This window comes from Panthera leo, chromosome B4 (assembly GCF_018350215.1).
Source record: "Panthera leo isolate Ple1 chromosome B4, P.leo_Ple1_pat1.1, whole genome shotgun sequence".
Taxonomy (NCBI): domain Eukaryota; kingdom Metazoa; phylum Chordata; class Mammalia; order Carnivora; family Felidae; genus Panthera; species Panthera leo.
Window position 1 is genome coordinate 6,804,280 of NC_056685.1, and position 19,446 is coordinate 6,823,725.

Here is a 19,446-nt window from a genome sequence, read left to right on the forward strand (position 1 = left end):
AGGCTGGCCTCCCCCCAACGCTCGCGAGGCTTCCCTCCGTCTGGCGGGAGTAAGCGAGACTGAAGGAGAAAGCGGGGTGGGAGGGCGCGTCGAGAAGGTCCCGCGCCTGCGCGGTGAGGCCTGTCTGACCGACCTTCAGCGGGGCCGGTATCACCATGTTCTCTCGGGCGGGCGTCGCGGGGCTCTCGGCCTGGGCCGTGCAGCCGCAATGGTATGGCAGCTTGCGGAAGGACCGGGAGGGTTGCGAGGAATGGAAGAGCTCGGTCAGGGGGAAGCGGAAGCGAGTGGAGGCGAGTGGGGCTGGACGAGGGTCTCAGGGCCTGCCAGGCCTCCTGTCCCGCGGAGGCCCCGGGAAGCCCGGGCTGCAGGAAGCGCCTCCGATCCGGGGAGGGCGCGCGAAGGGACTGCGGTGACAGCAGGGTCTCGCCACGTCTCCTGAGGCGGGGTGGGGCGGGGTGAGGGCCACGAGGAGCGGTCACCCGGGACCTCGGGGTTGAGACTTTAGTCCCATCTGATTACAGGGTTGGTCTTGGATTCACTCAGCTAATACCCACTTAGGGAGCCCCTACTGCGTGCCAGGTGGCGAGTATCGTGGAGGCTTTACCCGGGCGCACAAAGTGAGGGGGAGGGGGGGACCTAGGGCAAGGTCTAGAGGAAGGTTAAGTTGTGCTGTGCGTCCTTGACGCCTTTTGAAACCTTCTGGTGCTGGGCAGGGTTTGCTTGAGCCAGTAAGGGCTGTTGGATTCACCCAGAACGCGTGTTAAGCACTTAACATGTAGCAGGCTCTTTGCCGGGCACTGCGGAATAAATAAGTGTCCTCGTGGGTTTACGGGAGTTGGGGTGCAGACGGGACCTTAAGAATCCGCCTGATGGCGATCGGAAGGGAAAGACAACCTAGCACCGTCTTGAAACCATTATGCTGAAGCAGTAACCCTGCAAGGTCATGAAATTGTCCCAGGGTCCCCAGGAGGACGAGATAGATGGCTTTTGAGCACCATCTGTAACTGCCGTGCAAGTTTAAGGATTTTAAACATTGGTTTTTTTTTGGGGGGGGGGGGGATTGTATATTAGAGGGCCAAGCAGTAGGCAGGTAAACGTTGGTTTGTGGGTGGTACCGTATAATAGGATGAAATATCTTAAAGGTAGACAGAGTCTGGAAGAATTACAGACACGGTGCTAAGGGGATTATTGGCTAAAAGCAAGCTGAGTGTAGCAATTCCCCGGTTTTACGTAAAGGAAGAATTCTAACGAGCTGCAGTGCTAAACTAGGTTTTTGTGTCCTAATTTATGTGAAGGGACTGTAAAGCATTAATTGAAATAGGTACGTTTTTCATTACGCAAAGAATCACCACCATATTCAAAATTTTTAGGGTAATGGGGGAATGAAATCTGATGTGAATACCTGCACAGAACTGTTGGTGGATTTGCCTGCCAAGTCAGATTTGTTTCTAAAATTGAAAAAGAGCATTCGTGGGAACTAAGTCAACTTAGTTGGATTCTCGGTCATGTAGGTTGTCCCATTTGTTAGGCACTCAGCACACAGTTGTTGGGTGCCTGCCCTGCGCCAAGTTAGTAGCGTGGAAAGTACTAAAGAGTGGTGGCCTTAAGCTCTGTGGGTCAGCCGTTAAGAAATGGAAAGAGTTCTGAAACAAGGACAAAATACTTTGCATAAAATTGTAGCAATGACTTTTTTAGAAACCGTGTAAGACAATTTGGAGATCTTATAGTAAAGGATTGTCCTAAATAAATAAGAGTTGTTTGACACTTGGACACAACCACCACTGGGCTCCTAAATTGGACCCTACATTGGCAGATACAGGTTGTAGTCCGACCTTGATCTCTTTAGAATGCTGGTTTTAAATTGCTAGGTTATGAATATTCATCAAACGTTGACAGAAAGCATTTTCATGTATCCCATTACTCTGGGTGCCCTTTTGGTTCCCCCTCATAATTGCCTTTTAAATTCAGAAATGAAAACCATCTTAATGTTTCACACCCCACAGAATTAATTTGGAAGGGGAGAAAAATAGCTTGGCCTCTACAAAACCATGAAGGGGGATTTCCTCTGTTGTGTTTTGGTTATTAGAAACTTTAAAGGGGCTTCTGGGTGGCTCAGTCGGTTAGGCGTCTGACTTCGGCTCAGGTCATGATCTCACGGTCCGTGAGTTCGAGCCCCGCGTCGGGCTCTGTGCTGACAGCTCAGAGCCTGGAGCCTGCTTCGGATTCTGTGTCTCCCTCTCTCTCTGCCCCTCCCCTGCTCATGCTCTGTCTCTCCCTGTCTCAAAAATAAATAAAAAACATTAAAAACAACAAAAAAAGAAACTTTAAAAATGCAATTTGTTGGGGTGCCTGGGTGGCTCAGTCGGTTGAATGTCCGACTTCGGCTCACGTCATGATCTCATAGTCTGTGGGTTCGAGCCCCGCGTCAGGCTCTGTGCTGACAGCTCAGAGCCTGGAGCCTGCTTTGGATTCTGTGTCTCCCTCTCTCTGACCCTCCCCTGCTCATGCTGTCTCTCTCTGTCTCAAAAATAAATAAAAACATTAAAAAAAATTTTTTAATTCAATTCATTATTATAGTTTTTATTTCAGGGAGGTTAGCTTACTAATGTTGACTCAATATTAGGCTTAATTAAAGTCTTAGTGAAATTATGTTAATTGTTTAGGATATCAGTAAAATACCCTAAACTTCAGGAAATTAAACTTGTTTTTAAGTAGCATATAAGAAAATGGAAATAAGAAATTTGGGGAACGGTCTTCAAATTAGGGGAAATGCATTTCTGTTTCCTCGTCTTCCACATTCTCTGAAATGGAACTGTTTTACAATAGCATGCCAACAGCCATAAATTGAATTATACACACTGATAAGGAAGGGAGATGCATTTCAGGAGAGGAAAGGCAGATTGCATTCTGAGATTGAGGTAGCAGATATTTGCTTGTAAATGTAAGAAAATGTGAGGCATCAGAGTGTAGGATAGGAGACCCACTCTGGAGCCAACTACCAGGATTTGAATCTTGACGGCCACTCACCTAACTGTCACGCTGCACAAGTTACTCACTGTCTCTGCCACCGTTTCTTCCTTTGTTAAACGGAGGTAATAATCGTGCACAGTTCATTGGGTCAGACTGGAGATTAAGCGAGTCCGTATTTGTAAAGAACAAGCGCGGTGGGGGAATGCTGGTGTGGTTCCAGATAATAGAAACTCAAAGATGAAGACAGCTTGATGCAGTTCGTACTTGCCAACAAGACTGGATCCTCCTGGGTGGTCGTTGGTGAAGAAGGGCCAGGGAGTCGTTGTTTGGTGGAAAGGCAGGTGATGGACTTTCATACAATCATTGACTCTTAGAATTAGACGTACTTCCTAATTTTCCTTAAGAATTTGTTGCTGCTGCTTCCTTAATGTTTATGTTACATGACAGTATACACCTTAACATTCTTTCGAACTATACTTCAAATGAAGAATCAATTCACCTAGCAACCTCGCTCACTCCCTCCTCCACTACTTTCAGCTTTGCTAATAATGCTGTATGATCACGGCACTTGATGGTAATCCACAACCTGTGATGTTTCTATCCACTGTATTTGATAGGTTTCAAGTTTTTCCGGTAATCTGAGATTTCTCAGGACGTGATGTGGCTTTCCAGAACATACAGCTGATTCAGAACTTTGTCTTCATTTGCAAAAATTATATATACGGCCAGCTGCGCCAAAAGAAAGTTGGGATCATCTTATGGTTATTCTGTATGTACTCCAATTATACTTAAAAGTAACATACGGGCGCCTGGTGGCTCAGTCAGTTAAGCGTCTGACTTCCACTCAGGTTCTGATCTCGCGGTTCGAGGGTTTGAGCCCTGCATCAGGCTCTGTGCTTACATCTCAGAGCCTGGAGCCTGCTTCAGATTCTGTCTCCCTCTCTCTCCGCCCCTCCCTTGCTCATGCTCTCTCTCTCTCTCAAAAATAGTAAAAAAAAAAAAAAAAAAAAAAAAAAAAAGGATAACACACACATCTGTAGAACTGAATGAAAGCTAAACATGATGAGAGCACTTCAAAATGGGAACATAGGGCATGTACACAGCATAAAGAATCACAAGAGATCTTACCTCTTCATACCTCTCACCCAGGATACTTAAGGAAACCGGAACATTTTGTGTTCATCCAAATATGGCATGCAATTCAGATTTATTCCCTGTGCTATTCTCTGACAAGAAACTTGTGTCTGTTAAATTGGAATATTTGCCTAAAACCGTAATGTCCAATGTTTCCTTACGGTCTGTAAATTTAGAATGTTTGGGGTGAAAATTTTGATATACCCCCCCAAAATCATCAAAAATGATGTTGCTTTTCAAATGCCATTATGAAAAAATGTTAAGGGAATGGTCAGTATGTCAGGTAAGTCTGTAATGGAATAGCAGACCTTGTCAGTATTTGACGGCTCTTCTCTTTTCCACCACTGGATCCATTCTTATAACCTAATCTAACACTTTTCATGCAGTCTCCTTCCTCTTTATATTTCTTTCTCTGTGGCTGCGTAATACTGGTAAAATACGTAAGTCAAGAGATTTTTAAAAAGAACAGTTTTGGTTATAATCTTCCAGGTTTTTTTTTATGCACATAAACACAATAAAAAAATTAGATGATATAACAATTTCATAATCTACGTGTTTGAAGTATTGTTAACAGACTTTATTTTTTAGTACAGTTTTAGACTTTCAGAAATATTGAGCCTGTAGTACAGAGAGTTCCATACACCCACGTCCCACTCTGGACAGGTTCTCCACTTATTAACATCTTGCATTAATTAGCATGTTACATGTACTACAATTAATGAGACAATATTGATACAGTATTAAGGTGCATAGTTTCATTAAGGTCACTCTTTGTTGTATGTTCTGTGGTTTTTGACAAATGGATAATGACACGTATCTACCATTATAGTATCATACAGAATGGTTTCAGTGCCCTAAAAATCTCTCCCCGAAATCCCGGCAACTACTGATCTTTTTACTCTTGCTATAGTTTTGTCTTTTCTGGAATGTCAGGTAGTTGGAATCATACAGGATATAGCCATTCAGATGGGCTTCTTTGCTTAGCAATAGACAAAGTTCCTCCTCCGTGTCTTTTGTGGCTTGATAGCTCGTTCATTTTTACTGCTGAATAACTCCACTGTATGGATGTACCAGTTTGTTTTTCGGTTGGTTCGCGTATTGAAAGACATTGGTTGCCTCCGGGTTTTGGCGATGGTGAATAAAACTGCTTATAAACATTTGTGTGCAGGTTTTTGTGTAGACCTGTTTTCAGCTCAGTTGGGTAAATACCTAGGAGTATGATTGCTGTATCCTGTGCTAAGACTGTTTAGATTTGTAAGAAACTGAAGCCATCTTCCAAAGCAGCCGTACCATTTTGCATTCCCACCAGCAGGCAGTGGGAGTTCCTGTTGCTACATGCACATCCTTGTCATCATTTGGAATTGCCTTTTTTTTTTTTTTTTTTTTTTTTAATATAGCCATTCTTGGGGTGCCTGGGTGGCTCGGTTGGTTAAGCATCCGTGACTCTTGATCTCGGCTCAAGTCATGATCTCATGATTAGTGCGATTGAGCCCCACGTTGGGCCCTGCACTGACAACGGGGAGCCTGCTTGGGATTCTCTCTCTGCTCTCCCCTGCTTGCGTGTGCACACATGTTCTCTTTAACTAAATAAAAACAAAATAAAAACGTAGCCATTCTTCTAGGTGGTAGTGGTGTTTCACTGTTTTAATTTGTAATTCCCTAATGACTGCATAGCTGAGTATCTTTTGTATATGCTTATCTGCCATCTGCCTGTCTGCCTCTGCGAGGTTTGTGTTCAGATCTTTTGTTCTTTTTTTATTTGGGTGCTTTTCTTATTGAGTTTTAAGAGTTCTTTGTATATTTTAGATAACAGGCCTTTATCAGATATGTGTTTTGCAAACATTTTCTCCTGGTGTGTGGCTTCTGTTGACGGTGTCTTTTGTAGACCAGAAATTTTTAAAATTAAAAGTCCAGCTTGATCATTTTTTTTCTTCCATGGATCATGCTTTTCATGTTTTATGTTAAAACTTACATATTATCCAAGGCACCTCGATTTTCTCCTGTGATACCATGTAGAAGTTTTATAGTTTTGTGTCTTACATTTAGACCTATGATTTATTTCAAGTTAATTTTTGCGAAAGGTATAGGATTAATTATCTAATTGTTAATATTGATAATTATTAATTATCAATTACTATTTTTGCATATGGATGTCCAGTGTTCAGTACCACTGTAGAAAAAAGTATCCTTTCTCCATTTAATTTCCTTTGCTGCTTTATCAAACATGAATCAGTTGACTGTATTTGTATGGTTCTATTTCTGGGCTCTTTTTTTTCCCCCCTATGCTGTGTCGTTTGTTCCCCTGACGTATTCCATAACTGGAAGCCTGTGTCTCCCACTGCCCTTCACCCATTTTGCCCAACCCCCACTCCTCCACCCTTCAGTTTTGTTCTGTGTATTATAGGTCTCTGTCTACTTTTTGTTTGTGTATTCGTTGGTTTTTGTTTTCGATTTCACTAATTAGTGAAATTTTTGAGCTCTCTCCTGTCTTCCACTGATCATTTGTCCACATTGTCTTAGGATTACTGTAACTTTATAGAAAGTCTTGAAATCAGGTAGTGTCCGTTCTCCGGCTTTGTTCTTCAATATTGTGTCGGCTCTTCTGGGTGTTTCGCTTTGCCAAATAAATGTTAAAATCAGTTTGTTGATATATAGAAAATAACTTGTTGAGGTGTTTGTCTAAAATTGTATTGATCAAGTTGGGAAGAAGTGACACTTTAGCAACATTGAATCTTCCTATTTATGAATGTGGAATCTCTCACCATTTATTTAGATCTTTTTTTTCATCAGTTTTGTAGTTTTCTTGGCACATATTTTGTTATGTTTATATGTAGTTTTTTTCCTGTGTTTTTTTGTTGTAAAATATACATAACATTAAATTTACCATCATAATCATTTATAAGTCTACAGTTCTATGATACTGTTTCTCTAATTTGAAATTCCAATTGTTCATAGCTGCTATAAAAAAATGAAATTGACTTTTGTATATATTGACCTTGTTCCCTACAACCTTACTGTAATTGGTTCCAGGAGTGTTTTTGCCAATTCTTTGGGATTTTCTACAGACAGTTGTGCCATTTTTAAACAAAGGCAGCTTTATTTTTTCCTTCCCAATCTATATACCTTTTATTTCCTATTTTGTCTTAATGCATTAGCCAGGAATTCCAGTACAATGTTGAATAGGAGTGCTGAGAGGTTATCCTTGCCTCAGTCCCAATCTTAGGGGGAAGCTCCTAGTTTCTCAGCATTAAATGAAGGGTTTTTTTTCTTTGTTTGTTTGTTTGTTTTGGTAGATGTTCTTTATCGGTTCCAGGAAGTTCTTTATTTGCTGAGAGTTTTTCTTTTTTCTTTTTTCTTTTTTTTTTTTACCATGAATAGGCATTAGATTTTGTCAAAAATTTTTTCTGCATCTATTGACTGTATGATTTTTCTTAAATGGTGAACCAGCCTTGCATACCTGGAATGAATCCCACTTGATCGTGGTGTATAATTCTTTTTAATACGTTGTTGGACCCAATTTGCTATTCTTTATTGAGGAATTATGCGTCTGTGTTGATGAGAGGTAATGTCCTCTAATTTTCATTTCTTACAATGATTTTATCTTGTTGATACTAGGGTAATGTTGACCTTAGAGGATTAGGAAATGGTCCCTCTTCTCCTTTGGCACCAACTTCCATGCTCCATCAGTTACAGATCTGTCTGTACCTGAAAGTCTCAAAAATCTCACGTGTTTTCCAAACCCATTGGACCTCAAACCCATTTCCACCTCATCCTAGGGTCTTTATAAATGTCATTTTCGTTAAAATTCGTTACCTCCAGTGAGATCATCGCCACCCAGTTTTTCGGTCTCGGTTAATGACAACACTGTCTACTCAGGTCATGAAATTAGAAATCATTCTTATTGTTTTCCTTTTCACTCTTAAGAACTTGCCATAAACCTAGGCTCCTGCTGCTCTGCCAACATGTTTACTTCAGGTTCTTGCTGCAGCAGCCCTGTGAGTCTCCGTGTCGTCAATATTCCAACATCATTGTATGCTTGTCACTGACTTTATATTTGGTGACACACTGTCTTATTTAGGAGGGCAGCACTCCTCTTGTATTTATCTCTCGTGTGTGTGTGTACGCATTTAAGTCAAATCTGTATTTCTTTATTTATTTGGGGGGGGGGGGGATGGGGGCAGAAGAGAGAGAATCTCAAGCAGGCCCCAGGCTCAAGTGTGCACCTGAGCTGAAATCAAGAGTTGGACACTCAACTGACTGAGCCACCCAGGTGCCCCTAAATCAAATCATTTTTACTTTTATGCATTAGCACTTTAATCATGAAGACTAGAAAAATATTTAATGCAAATCTTTAGTTCTATGAATCTTGTTTATGAGATAATAGCATGCTTCTCGTGGTCACAGACCATGTCCTGGAGCATAGTAGCTGCTTAGTACATGGCACCTGGCTGGCTCACTCGGTTAAGCGTTCAGCTTTGGATTTCGGCTCAGGTCATGATCTCACAGTTTGAGAGGTCAAGCCCCCAATCAGGCTCTGCACTGACAAGGTAGAGCCTGCTCGGGATTCTTTCTCTCCCCCTGTCTCTAATCCACCCTGGCTCAAGCTTGCGTTCTCTCTCAAAATAAATAAATGACTTAAAAAAACTTAAAAGTATATATATTTAAAAAATAAAAATAAACTGTACTTTCACACATGTGATCATGTTAGAATGTATAATTGATCCTAAGTGTTGCTATGAAAAGGTTTCAGTGAACTAAGGAAGTCAAGGTAGCATTTTCAAGGTGGCTGGATAGCCTAACAAGGGGCAGGACTTTCCTCTTGTGGAAACAGTCTAGGCAAAGGTGGGACTAGACGTGTGTGAACACCATTTGACTGCACTGGAAGCTTTGTGTTGTTGGCTCAAACAAAATGAGGCCTTTGGTAATAGGGTTTGGTGTCCATATTAAGGACTAAATATATATAAGTATGTGTTTATAAATATATGTTTATATGTATGTAAATATATGTATACGTCCTGCACGTGATGGATTGTTTCTTTATGGGGCAGTGTTTAAATTTATTAACTTTGAAGGTTTTTCTTGTATAGTAGGGTGATTTTTCAATAAACTAAAATATTTTTAAAACCTTTATTTTCAGGATCCAAGTTCGAAATATGGCAACATTAAAAGATAGTAAGTATTTCATCTCAATATGTAATTAAGAAAAACCAAATTTTGACAAATAATCAAAAATAGGCCGCTTTAGCCCATTGTATGTTTGGTCAATTTGATAAAATGAATCTAGGTCTTATGTGTATGACATTGACCTTGTTTTAGAAAAGACCAGCATGAGGTGACACGTGGTTGTTCTGATGCTGTCGTCCGTAGAATGACAACAATGTGACTAGAGAAAACTGTATGTAAATGTTGTAAGAGTATAATGTCCTGCTGTCTGCGGCCATCCCGCCTGTCCTGTCCTCCGTGGCAGCCAGGCTTCGCCTTTGCGCAGTACGCATTCTGACTTGAAGCCTCATTTAACATCATGCTGTTGCCTGATGGCCTAAGTGCTGATTATGCTACCTGGCAGTTTAGAAAGATATTTCGATAAATTTCACAAGTGAAATGATAACTCTATTATCGTAACACAGCACTTCTGTTTTTCAGTTACCAGACGGCTAAAGTCGATCAAAAACATCCAAAAAATTACCAAGTCTATGAAAATGGTGGCAGCAGCAAAATACGCCCGAGCCGAGAGGGAGCTGAAACCAGCACGAGTGTATGGAGTAGGATCTTTGGGTAAGAGAAGAGGACATCACAGATTAGGAGCAACCCTGAACATGAAGGTCACCACTGATGACTTTTATCTGGTGCTTACCGTGATGACAGGCCTGTTCTGAGTATTTGACATCACTGGTTTTTCACAGCAGCCTACGAGGGTCAGAGCCCCCGCTTCACAGATGAGAAACCCTGAAGTCGGGTCGCTTACCCAGGGTCACCTCCCAACATGGTTTGGCATCAAAGCCTGTCTCTTTGTTAACCACTGTATGCGGCTCTGTGAATGCTGAAAGTACTCCGAAAATCTTCCTAGATTATTAAATATACAATCAGGAAATGGGAAATGCGGTGCATTCAGATCAGGTGCTTGACTTTGTCCTGTTGGATTGTAATGTGCGGGGTGGGGAGGTGGTCCCTGCAGTGGAAATGACTGAGCAGGCACGGATGGGACTCGTGACGGCATGAGTGGAATGTTTGAACATCAACCGCAAAGAAGGCAAAATTTGCTTGTTTCCAAATTGGAGAAAATTCACGTCTCCTCTGTGTGTTAATGTATCTACCTATTAGATGTAAATCGCCTTGTGCAGTTTTCCTGTGTTCTTCCATGTTTTTTAAACATCCGTTCCTACTGGCAAAATTATTGCGTGAGAAAAGGATAGAGCACTAGGCCCGGGTGGAAACGGCGACTCACTTTAATAACTGCACGGTTAGTTTCACGCAGCTGGTACGGAAGAGAGTTAATAGGTTGGTTTCCGCGATCCTGGTCACCTCCAGCCGTTTGCTCTCATCAGTCCTATTCGCTGCACAAGAAATACATAGCACGTAGTTGGTGGCTTAGTAAAGATTGGTTGGTAAATCACTGTAGCCTGTTTGTATGAAAAGAGAAAGTCATTTCACGATTCACCTTTCTCGCTGATATGAGTGAGTATAATAAATTTGTTTCCCTCCAAAGTCTATAACTACAAAATTATCTAATAAAGCAGAAACTGCCTTAGATGTCAGATTAGACTATTTGTGATAAAATAGTAAAAATTCAAGCCAAGGCTGCCGATCTGTTCTGAAGTCCTTTATACGAAATATTAACTGCTAGATATTAAGTGGCTGATCGTTGTAAATATTTAAAGTCTTCCAGCAGGCATCTTATGCTGCACAAATATAAAACGTAAAAAGAGACTCAAAAAAGAAATAATCTCGCTGCTCTCCTGCACTTTGGAGTATTCGCTTTCTGCTTTTTCGTGGAGGGTCCTCGGGTGCTGGCATGTGAGAATCACTGCTCTGTAATGAAACAGGGAGCAGCAGGACTTTGGTTGAAACAGGTGAATGTGGCGGCCAGGAAAATGCACCGTGCGGTGGCGAGGGCACTGGCCACGCGAGCTCACCCTGCACTTGCACCCCGGCCGCGCTCCCGTGGCCTGGGCCAAGCCGGTACCACAGCCGGCGGGAGACTCAGGCAGGCACATTCCAGGGAGACTTGCAGCTCCTCGGCAGGCAGACTCGCTGAACTTCTCCTAAACGGCACAGCGGTCTGGGAAGCTGCCACCCAACCTCTCTTCCCTCCTTCCTGAGAGTCAAACCTGCGTCATAATGTGATGGCGCGTTTGTCTCCTTCCTGCCTTCCCCCGCAGCCACTTCCTCTCCTTCCCCCATAAATCCGTGCATATTTCATCCTGTTTGATCCACTCTTGGCCTGTGCTGCTTAGAAAACTAGACCAGCCAAGCAAGGTCGTTAAAGCAGTCCCCAAAATAACGTGGCATGTGGGGCACCTGGGTGGCTCAGTCGGTTGAGCGTCTGACTTCGGCTCAGGTCATGATCCTCACGGTTTGTGAGTTCGAGCCCCGCGTTGGGCTCTGTGCTGGCAGCTCGGAGCCTGGAGCCTGGAGTCTGCTTCCGATTCTGTGTCTCCCTCTCTCTCTGCCTCTCCCCTGCTTTACACTGTCTCTGTCTCTGTCTCAAAAATAAATAAACATTAAAAAAAATTTTTTTAAATAAAAAAAAATAAAGTGTCATCTGCTATTTTAATGCCAACAGTTTATAAGAGGCTTGATATGCAGATTATATGAGCACGTCAGTAAATATTTGCTTCCTCCTTTTTTGGTTATATACTGAATATTTATTTGCATTCTTCAGAAGTCTGCCATCTAGATAAGCTGGTACTCTAATTCAGGCCCCTTTACAAGTTCTTTAATTATACTAGAGATTTCTTTTAGTCAGTACTTGAGGTAAATTGGCCATTAAGTGGCCCTTATCATATAGAGCCTTTATCATACAGAGATTTAAACCTCTATGGTTTTCAACCGGATTGTAAATGGAGTAAGTACAGTTTTGATTACATTAGTTAGTTGCCTCCTAAATGTAACTTCATGATTTTGAAAACAGCCAACTTGTAAATAGGGATTATTGCTGTATTTGGCGTGCCTTACGTATTTTAAAATTCTTGCTTTTGTTTGTTTGTATTTAAGCTCTGTATGAGAAAGCTGATATTAAGGCGCCTGAAGACAAGAAGAAACACCTCCTAATTGGCGTGTCCTCTGATCGAGGGCTCTGTGGTGCTATTCATTCCTCGGTTGCCAAACAGATGAAAAATGAGGTGGCCACACTCACGGCAGCCGGGAAAGAAGTCATGCTTGTTGGAATTGGTGATAAAATCAGGGGTATACTTCATAGGTAATTTAGATACCGTTTATGTTTAGATGGGCGCAAGCATGAGTAGATGGGAGTGTCTTTGATGGTTAACGCCAGCAAGGTGTCTTTTTTTTCGTTACCTGTTTTTATACCCCCAGAGAGGTCTTGGTTTTGTTTTTATTATTTCAGGAGTTTCAGAATATACAGATTTCTTCCATTATTTACTTGTGTTTCTCCTTCATCCAACCCGTAAGTGGAATGCAACAGGAAAAGCAAAAGCTGTTGGCCTTTTAAAACACATGAGGACTCTGAGGAGCCAGCACAGCCTGGAAATGTCAGAAATGAACAGTAGTTAGTTGAGATCAGAAGAGAGATAAAGGCACAGAGACAGGTAACACGAGAGAGGCCTGATTATTAGTCGTTAGTTCCCGCAGCCACTGCAATGACGATAGCGGATGGAGCAGCTCAATTCAGGGAACGCTCTCCTCTTCCCCCCCACCGCCCCAAAAAAGCCTGACCCACGGTAATAATACTTTTCCTGGTTCCCTGTGTTATTTCAGCAGAAATACTCCTTTAAACTATTCTGTGTGATCTCCTGGTTCTCTTGCAGGACTCACTCTGACCAGTTTCTGGTGTCCTTCAAAGAAGTGGGAAGAAAACCTCCTACTTTTGGAGATGCGTCTGTGATTGCCCTTGAACTACTAAATTCCGGATATGAATTTGATGAAGGGTCTATCATCTTTAATCGGTTCAGGCAAGAAAAATTTAGTATTCAGAGCTTTTTACTGCTTGTGTTCCTATTTTAAAATAAGGAAATGCTTAGTGGACAGTTGAAAATATTGTTTTGAGGGACGCCTGGGGTAGCTCGGTTTGTTGAGCGTCTGACTCTTGATTTTAGCTCAGGTCACGATCCCAGGGTCATGGGATCGAGCCCCACGTGTGCTGAGTGTGGAACCTGCTTAAGATTCTCTGTCTCTCTCTCTCTCTCTCTCACTCACTCACTCTGCCCCACTCGTGGTCTCTCTCTCTAAAAATAAATGAAATAGGATTTTGAGGTTTACCTCTGCTTTATGATTTCTAGGTCTGTCATCTCCTATAAGACAGAAGAAAAGCCCATCTTTTCCCTGGATACCGTTGCAAGTGCCGGTAAGTGGTTTTTGTGTGAAAAGTGTTTTCTGTGTAGAAAGGAGAGATTGGCACCTTCAGGAAAACAGTGTTTGCTAGGATGGCCTGTCTCCGCGGGAGCACGTGATGTTTGGCTCTTTCTGTCACCGTCCGTCAGTGGTTTCCATGATCATTAGTGACTCTCACTCCATTCCTTCATTAACTGAACGTAAATAAACAAGTCATTAGACTTGCTTTCTGTTCTCAGGGATCGGAGAGCCTGGCAGCATTGGCTCTGCAGGCTCTGGGGCCCCGCTGGGTGAAGCACAGCACAGTCAGGGGCCCTGGGGCAGCCCTGCGAACGGTGCTCACAGTAATGTACACTGACCCACACGGTTCTCGTCTCAGCATTTGAGTGGCGTCATCATTGCTCAGTGAAGCATCCTAGACACAGTAGTCTAGAACCGATTTTACTTTCCTGAGGCATTCTCCCTTTCTACATATTTCATCTGTTGAGGGGTACGCTTTGTAACATTTCGATGTGCCTGAAGTTGGGGGACGCTTCTGCTGGCCAGTGGCGGGTCATTTTTAATTGACGATGGTATTTCTTTCTTAATGGTGTACGGTAGGGGTTATCAGCCATAGTGTTTTAAGTCTGATGAACTACAGTACTGTTAAGATGAGTATCGGCTTCTAATTCTGCCCCACTTCGATGTTCCACTTCCCTCGCATTCTCCCGATGGACACGTGCAGGCTTCCCCAATAATCACATGGCTCATTGGGGATTTTTGTATTCCACTATACGAGTGTCAGTTTTGTCATTAATTCTTTTGTGAAAACCTACACCCACAGATTTGTTGAGTATTTGCTGACGTTGTGCCAGGCACTCTGATGCCCGAGGACTTCAGAACCGTGAAATGCAGTGACGTTACTTTAATTGTTGGCTTCTTCGTTTTTATTAGGCGTTTGCAGTGAAATATCAAATGCTTTGTTTACACATTATGTTGCGCTGAAAATCTGCTATAATCGGTAGTGTGGAAATGGATGAAATTTTTAGAGCTGAGTGTTTTCACCTGTCTTACCTTGTTGACTTCTGCTCTGTAATTAGTGAGGTGTTTACTGGTAGGCTGCCTTGATGAAATCACTGTGCGCTGCATAACTTCAAGGAAATGTCTGACTCGTCTTAACAGAGAGCATGAGTGTCTATGATGATATCGATGCTGACGTGCTGCGCAATTACCAAGAATACGCCTTGGCCAACATCATCTACTATTCCCTAAAGGAGTCCACCACGAGTGAGCAGAGTGCGAGGATGACGGCCATGGACAACGCCAGCAAGAATGCCTGTAAGTGCACGGCGATCTCTTCCGAGAGGCTTCTCTTGCTGGGAGTAGCATGAACACCTTGCCTCAAATCATCACCGTCAACTAGACCAGGAAACAAAAGAGCAAGGATCTCGCCCCGGTTCTGCCGCTGGTTCTATGACATTTTTGACCAGTGACCCTCTCTCTCCTTGAATTTTCTTATCTGAAAAGATAAAAAAAAATAACTAACGTTCTCTGCCTTAAAAGAAGTGCGTCTTACTTGGCAAGCAGTAAAGTTGCAAGTATTTTGAAAAGGTATCCGTGGAAGTGGTAAAAATATCTTCCTGAAATTCTTTTGAGAGGCCAGTTCGGGTACCCCAAGCCATGAAGCAACATACCCCTGTGAACGTATTAATGAACAAGTTATGGTCTCGTGGTGTTAGGCTTTGCCGACTAATCCTTCTGTTCTGTTCGCAGCGGAGATGATTGACAAACTGACTTTGACATTCAACCGCACCCGCCAGGCGGTCATCACGAAGGAGCTGATCGAAATCATCTCCGGCGCCGCGGCTCTGTAAGTAGCGGCGGGCTGCCTTCGCACGCCCTGCCTCGCCTCCCTGGGTCTGCCGGCTCCCCGCCTGCATGTTTGAAAGCGGCAGTTTTGTTTTGCTAAAGGTAGAACGATCCGTTGCTTAACCTTGGAACCTACTCTTAGGATATAAAGATTTCGTGAGAAGGCCTGTCTGGTTTATTCTGCTTGTTTCTGCTCTACCTTTTGGGCTTACTTTCTTCTTTTTAGAAATCAATATATTGCTAGCTTTCATTTTCCTAAAGCATTAGGAATAAGGATGTGGATAATTCTGTATCATTTATAAAATCTGTCTTCGGAACTTAAGACATCATAAACCAAGCTTTCGAAGTACAGGATTGCTTTGGGATTTTGTTTCACATAAATCTTGGGTTTTTTGGTAAATCTTGTAGAAACTGGTTCTTTAGTTACTGAGTTTTCTATGTCAGTATAAGATAACGTACCTTTTCCTTAACGTTTCTTGGTTGTCTAGATATGGTATTTGTTGTGAAATCACAGTTAAGAAAATGAGGATTCTGTTTTAAAAAATGACTAAATTGAACACCCACTATGTGCTAGGTTCAGTGCTAGGGAGTGTCAAAGGGTGTGATACTTTCTGTCAAGGGATACACATTCTAATAGCATAACAAACATGCGCAGGTACTCGTGATGCGCGATAGAATGTGTAGTAAGTTATCTTCGACTCGTTCTCACGCCCTACTAATTAGTCACTAAGCTCTATAAATTTTACCTTCAAATATGCCTTGAAGTTTTCCCCTTTATGCCCACTTAATGCAGATCCTTGTCATTTCTCTCCTGAATTAAAAAAAGATACCGAGTGCATAGTCATCCTGCAAAAATACCTTAGCTTGAGATATGTGATCCTGTTTTTCCTGGCCACCAGTACTCTCCAGTCTAGTCTTACCACTACCGTTTCTCACTTCCCTTGAACTTCAACCACATGAATGTACTTCCCGGTCTACAAATATGTCATGTGCTTTTGCCTGAAATGCCATTCTTATTTTCCCCTTGCATCCTGGATTCTTCGGCTGACAGACTCCCATTTGTCTTGCCTGCTGTGAGAAAATCCTTTCTCCCAGGAAAACGTCCTCCACAGTTTGGGTGGGGTGCCCTTCGTGAACATCCTGTGCTTCCCTTTATCAACAATTACACTATTTTATTAGGAATTGCCTGTGTACTCCTGTGGCTTGGGAGCGACCGTGTCTTACTTCTGTAGCCCTATCACCGGGCACATACTTCCTCAGTCAGTATTTGTTGAGCAAATGGGGGATGTTCCATAAGAAGTGGAAGTTCAGGGCACCTGGGGGGCTCAGTCGGTTCAGCATCCACCTTCGGCTCAGGTCACGATCTCACGGTTTGGGAGTTCGAGCCCCGCATTGGGCTGTCTGCTGTCTGCACGGAGCCTGCTTCGGATCTTCTGTGCTCCTCTCTCTCTGCCGGTGTCCTGCTCGCATGCGCTTGTTCTCACTCTCTCTCAAAAAGAAATAAACATTTTTTTTTAAAAAGTGGAAGTTCAGAGGAGGGAGAAATAATATTTCACTGGGTATGGGAGAACGTGGATCCATGTGTGAAATTCGGATAGATTGATTCATCGCTAGAGTGACATTTAAGTTGGTCCTTAAGTATTGTCTCTCTCTCCAGGGTAGAAACTGGGCAGAATGTCTCAGAGACACAAATAATGCTGTTGGAGACCGTTCCATATGTTGTCAGTCGGGTCCATGAGCTTTGCCAGCCCAGGAGTCCTTGATCTTACTGTTTTTCAAGCCTCACGTTAAGGCCGACCCATCTCTCAGTCTAGTCACTGACGTTGTGTTTGCGTCACAGAGTGCAGGCAGTGGATCGTTCGTTGTCCTCCTGGCTGCCCGTCCTGGGCCAGTGCTGAGCTGTGCTCCTCTTGGCGTCAAGCGTGAGGAGGCCTGGGGGGAAGGGCTGCATTCCGAAAGTTCCAGGGACTGTGGGACCCAGAGCCAGGATCTTATTTTCTCTTGAAAAAGGAGCACCGGGAATAAAATGTGAGGACACGACATCTGCGGAATTGAGGGCCGCACGCTTTCTTGACCAGAAATGTAAGAAACCTGGCCAAAGAGGAGCGAAATCAAGGGGAATGAGGACGGGGAGATTGGGACGTAAAACTCAGAGTTGGAACAGAAGATCAGAAAGTCAGAAATTGGGGTGCCTGGGTGGCTCAGTTGGTTGAGCGGCCGACTTCAGGTCAGGTCATGATCTCACAGCTTGTGAATTTGAGCCCGTCGGGCTCCGTGCTGACAGCTCAGAGCCCGGAGCCTGCTTTGGATTCTGTGTCTCCCTCTCTCTCTCTCTGCCCCTCCCCTGCCCATGCTCTGTCTCTCTCTCTCTCTTTCTCTCTCAGAAAGAAATAAACATTAAAAAAAAAAAATCATAAATTGACCACTAAATTTTTGCTTTCTAGAAAGGTAGTCTGAATCCTTTATTAAGGGTTGGCTGTGCAGTCCAAGACTGGATTGTCCACCCAGGGCACTGGCCTGCTCTGTAACCCATCAGTTATTCCGGCTAAAAACTTTACTACTTAATACAGACACTAGACTACTGAGTAGTATGTTATACTGTGTGCTATTGACAGAAAAAGCAGTGGCTTAAATTATACTTGCAGAGACTTGCCTTCTTGCATGAACATGGTTTTATCGTTCTAACCAGACTGAAATTGGTTAACTTTTCGTAACAGTCATTGAATCTGTTTTAAAGGACTATTTTGGGAACTAATTTACATGATCTACTCCAGACACTGAGTGAGGAAATGGATGTTTTTAGTTGGAAATTATACCTGATTAACTAGCATGGATTGCTTCTTGACTGGTTTGTTTTGTCTTTTTCTTCTAACGTAATAACCAGGGATTAATGAAAACCAAGTTTCATCCTCAGACGAGAGGTAAAGTGGTATTATTTCATACATTCTCCCCAAACCCCTCCGGAAGAGAAATCCGGCAGATACAACTGAAGCTGATTTAGCAACAGCGAAACAGATTCTCTGAGATTTAGGTTTTGGCCCATTTAGAGTAGTTGCCAGCTTGTGGTAGCATATGGGTAATGCCAGGGGGCTTCTTTTTTTTTTAAGATTTATTAAATAAACTTTAAGGATAGAGAATTGGGATTATTTTGAGATACTAAACAGAGATTGGTGAAGAGTGGTGGTTCTCAAACTTGGTGGTGTCAGGACCCCTTCACGTCTGATACAGTAGAAGAGGGCTAGATTCTCATCTGTCTGTACTCGTTCTGTTCTGATATTACAGGCCATGTAGCCTCTGGAACATGCTACCATGCAGGCTTGAGAATGAGTAAAACAGGCAAATAAGAAAAGAGGTTTGCCCTCACGGACCCCACGGAAAGGTCCCCAGACCAAAATTCGAGAACAACTAGTATATAGTAACATTGTATTATGTAAAGTCAGTTCTTTAAATCCCACTTGAATATATATTATCTCTTGAAACGTCATTATTTTTCCCTCCAAAACTGATTTTTATTTGCTCTGTACTTTGTTTTTCAGGTAAAGAAGGAAAATTCAGCCGACTGATTTCGTTTTTAAGGTTACTGCTGTCCTCCCTGTCAGAAGAAATTGTTGAAACTACTAAAGACAGCAAGATGTTTGTAAATTATCTTACAATAAAGAACTTACCATAAGAAAATCACTCTTTTCTTACTATGTATTAACAATAGTTAATAGTTTTCAAAATGAGATTTTAAAAATAATTAACCTACGGTACCTGGGTGGCTCAGTCAGCTAAGCATCCTATTCAGCTCAGGTCATGATCTCACGGTTCGTGAGTTCAAGCCCCGTGTCAGGCTCTGTGCTGACAGCTCGGAGCCTGGAGCCTGCTTCGGATTCTGTGTCTCCCCTCTCTCTGCCCTTCCCCTGCTCACGCTGTCTCTCAAATTTGAATAAACAGTAAAAAACAGTTTTTTAAAGAGTTCTTCAGATACTTTATTATTTTACC

General features: G+C 42.7%; 1 protein-coding gene across 3 annotated transcripts; it reads left to right on the forward strand.

Moving 5' to 3' along the window:
* The first annotated feature begins 48 nt into the window (after window positions 1-48).
* Window positions 49-19,137, forward strand: ATP5F1C (ATP synthase F1 subunit gamma). Of its 3 annotated transcripts, XM_042944823.1 has the most exons (10): window positions 50-211; window positions 9,242-9,276; window positions 9,748-9,879; window positions 12,319-12,523; window positions 13,092-13,235; window positions 13,563-13,627; window positions 14,776-14,931; window positions 15,367-15,463; window positions 18,347-18,383; window positions 18,999-19,137. In XM_042944823.1, the coding sequence occupies exons 1-9, from the start codon at window positions 156-158 to the stop codon at window positions 18,351-18,353; spliced, it is 897 nt and encodes a 298-aa protein (XP_042800757.1). In that variant the 5' UTR covers window positions 50-155; the 3' UTR covers window positions 18,354-18,383; window positions 18,999-19,137. The 3 variants fall into 3 exon arrangements, with proteins under 3 accessions (XP_042800759.1, XP_042800760.1, XP_042800757.1); XM_042944825.1 differs by lacking the exon at window positions 18,347-18,383 and having other exon boundaries at window positions 49-211; XM_042944826.1 differs by lacking the exons at window positions 18,347-18,383; window positions 18,999-19,137 and having other exon boundaries at window positions 49-211; window positions 15,367-15,467.
* Window positions 19,138-19,446: the final 309 nt, after the last annotated feature.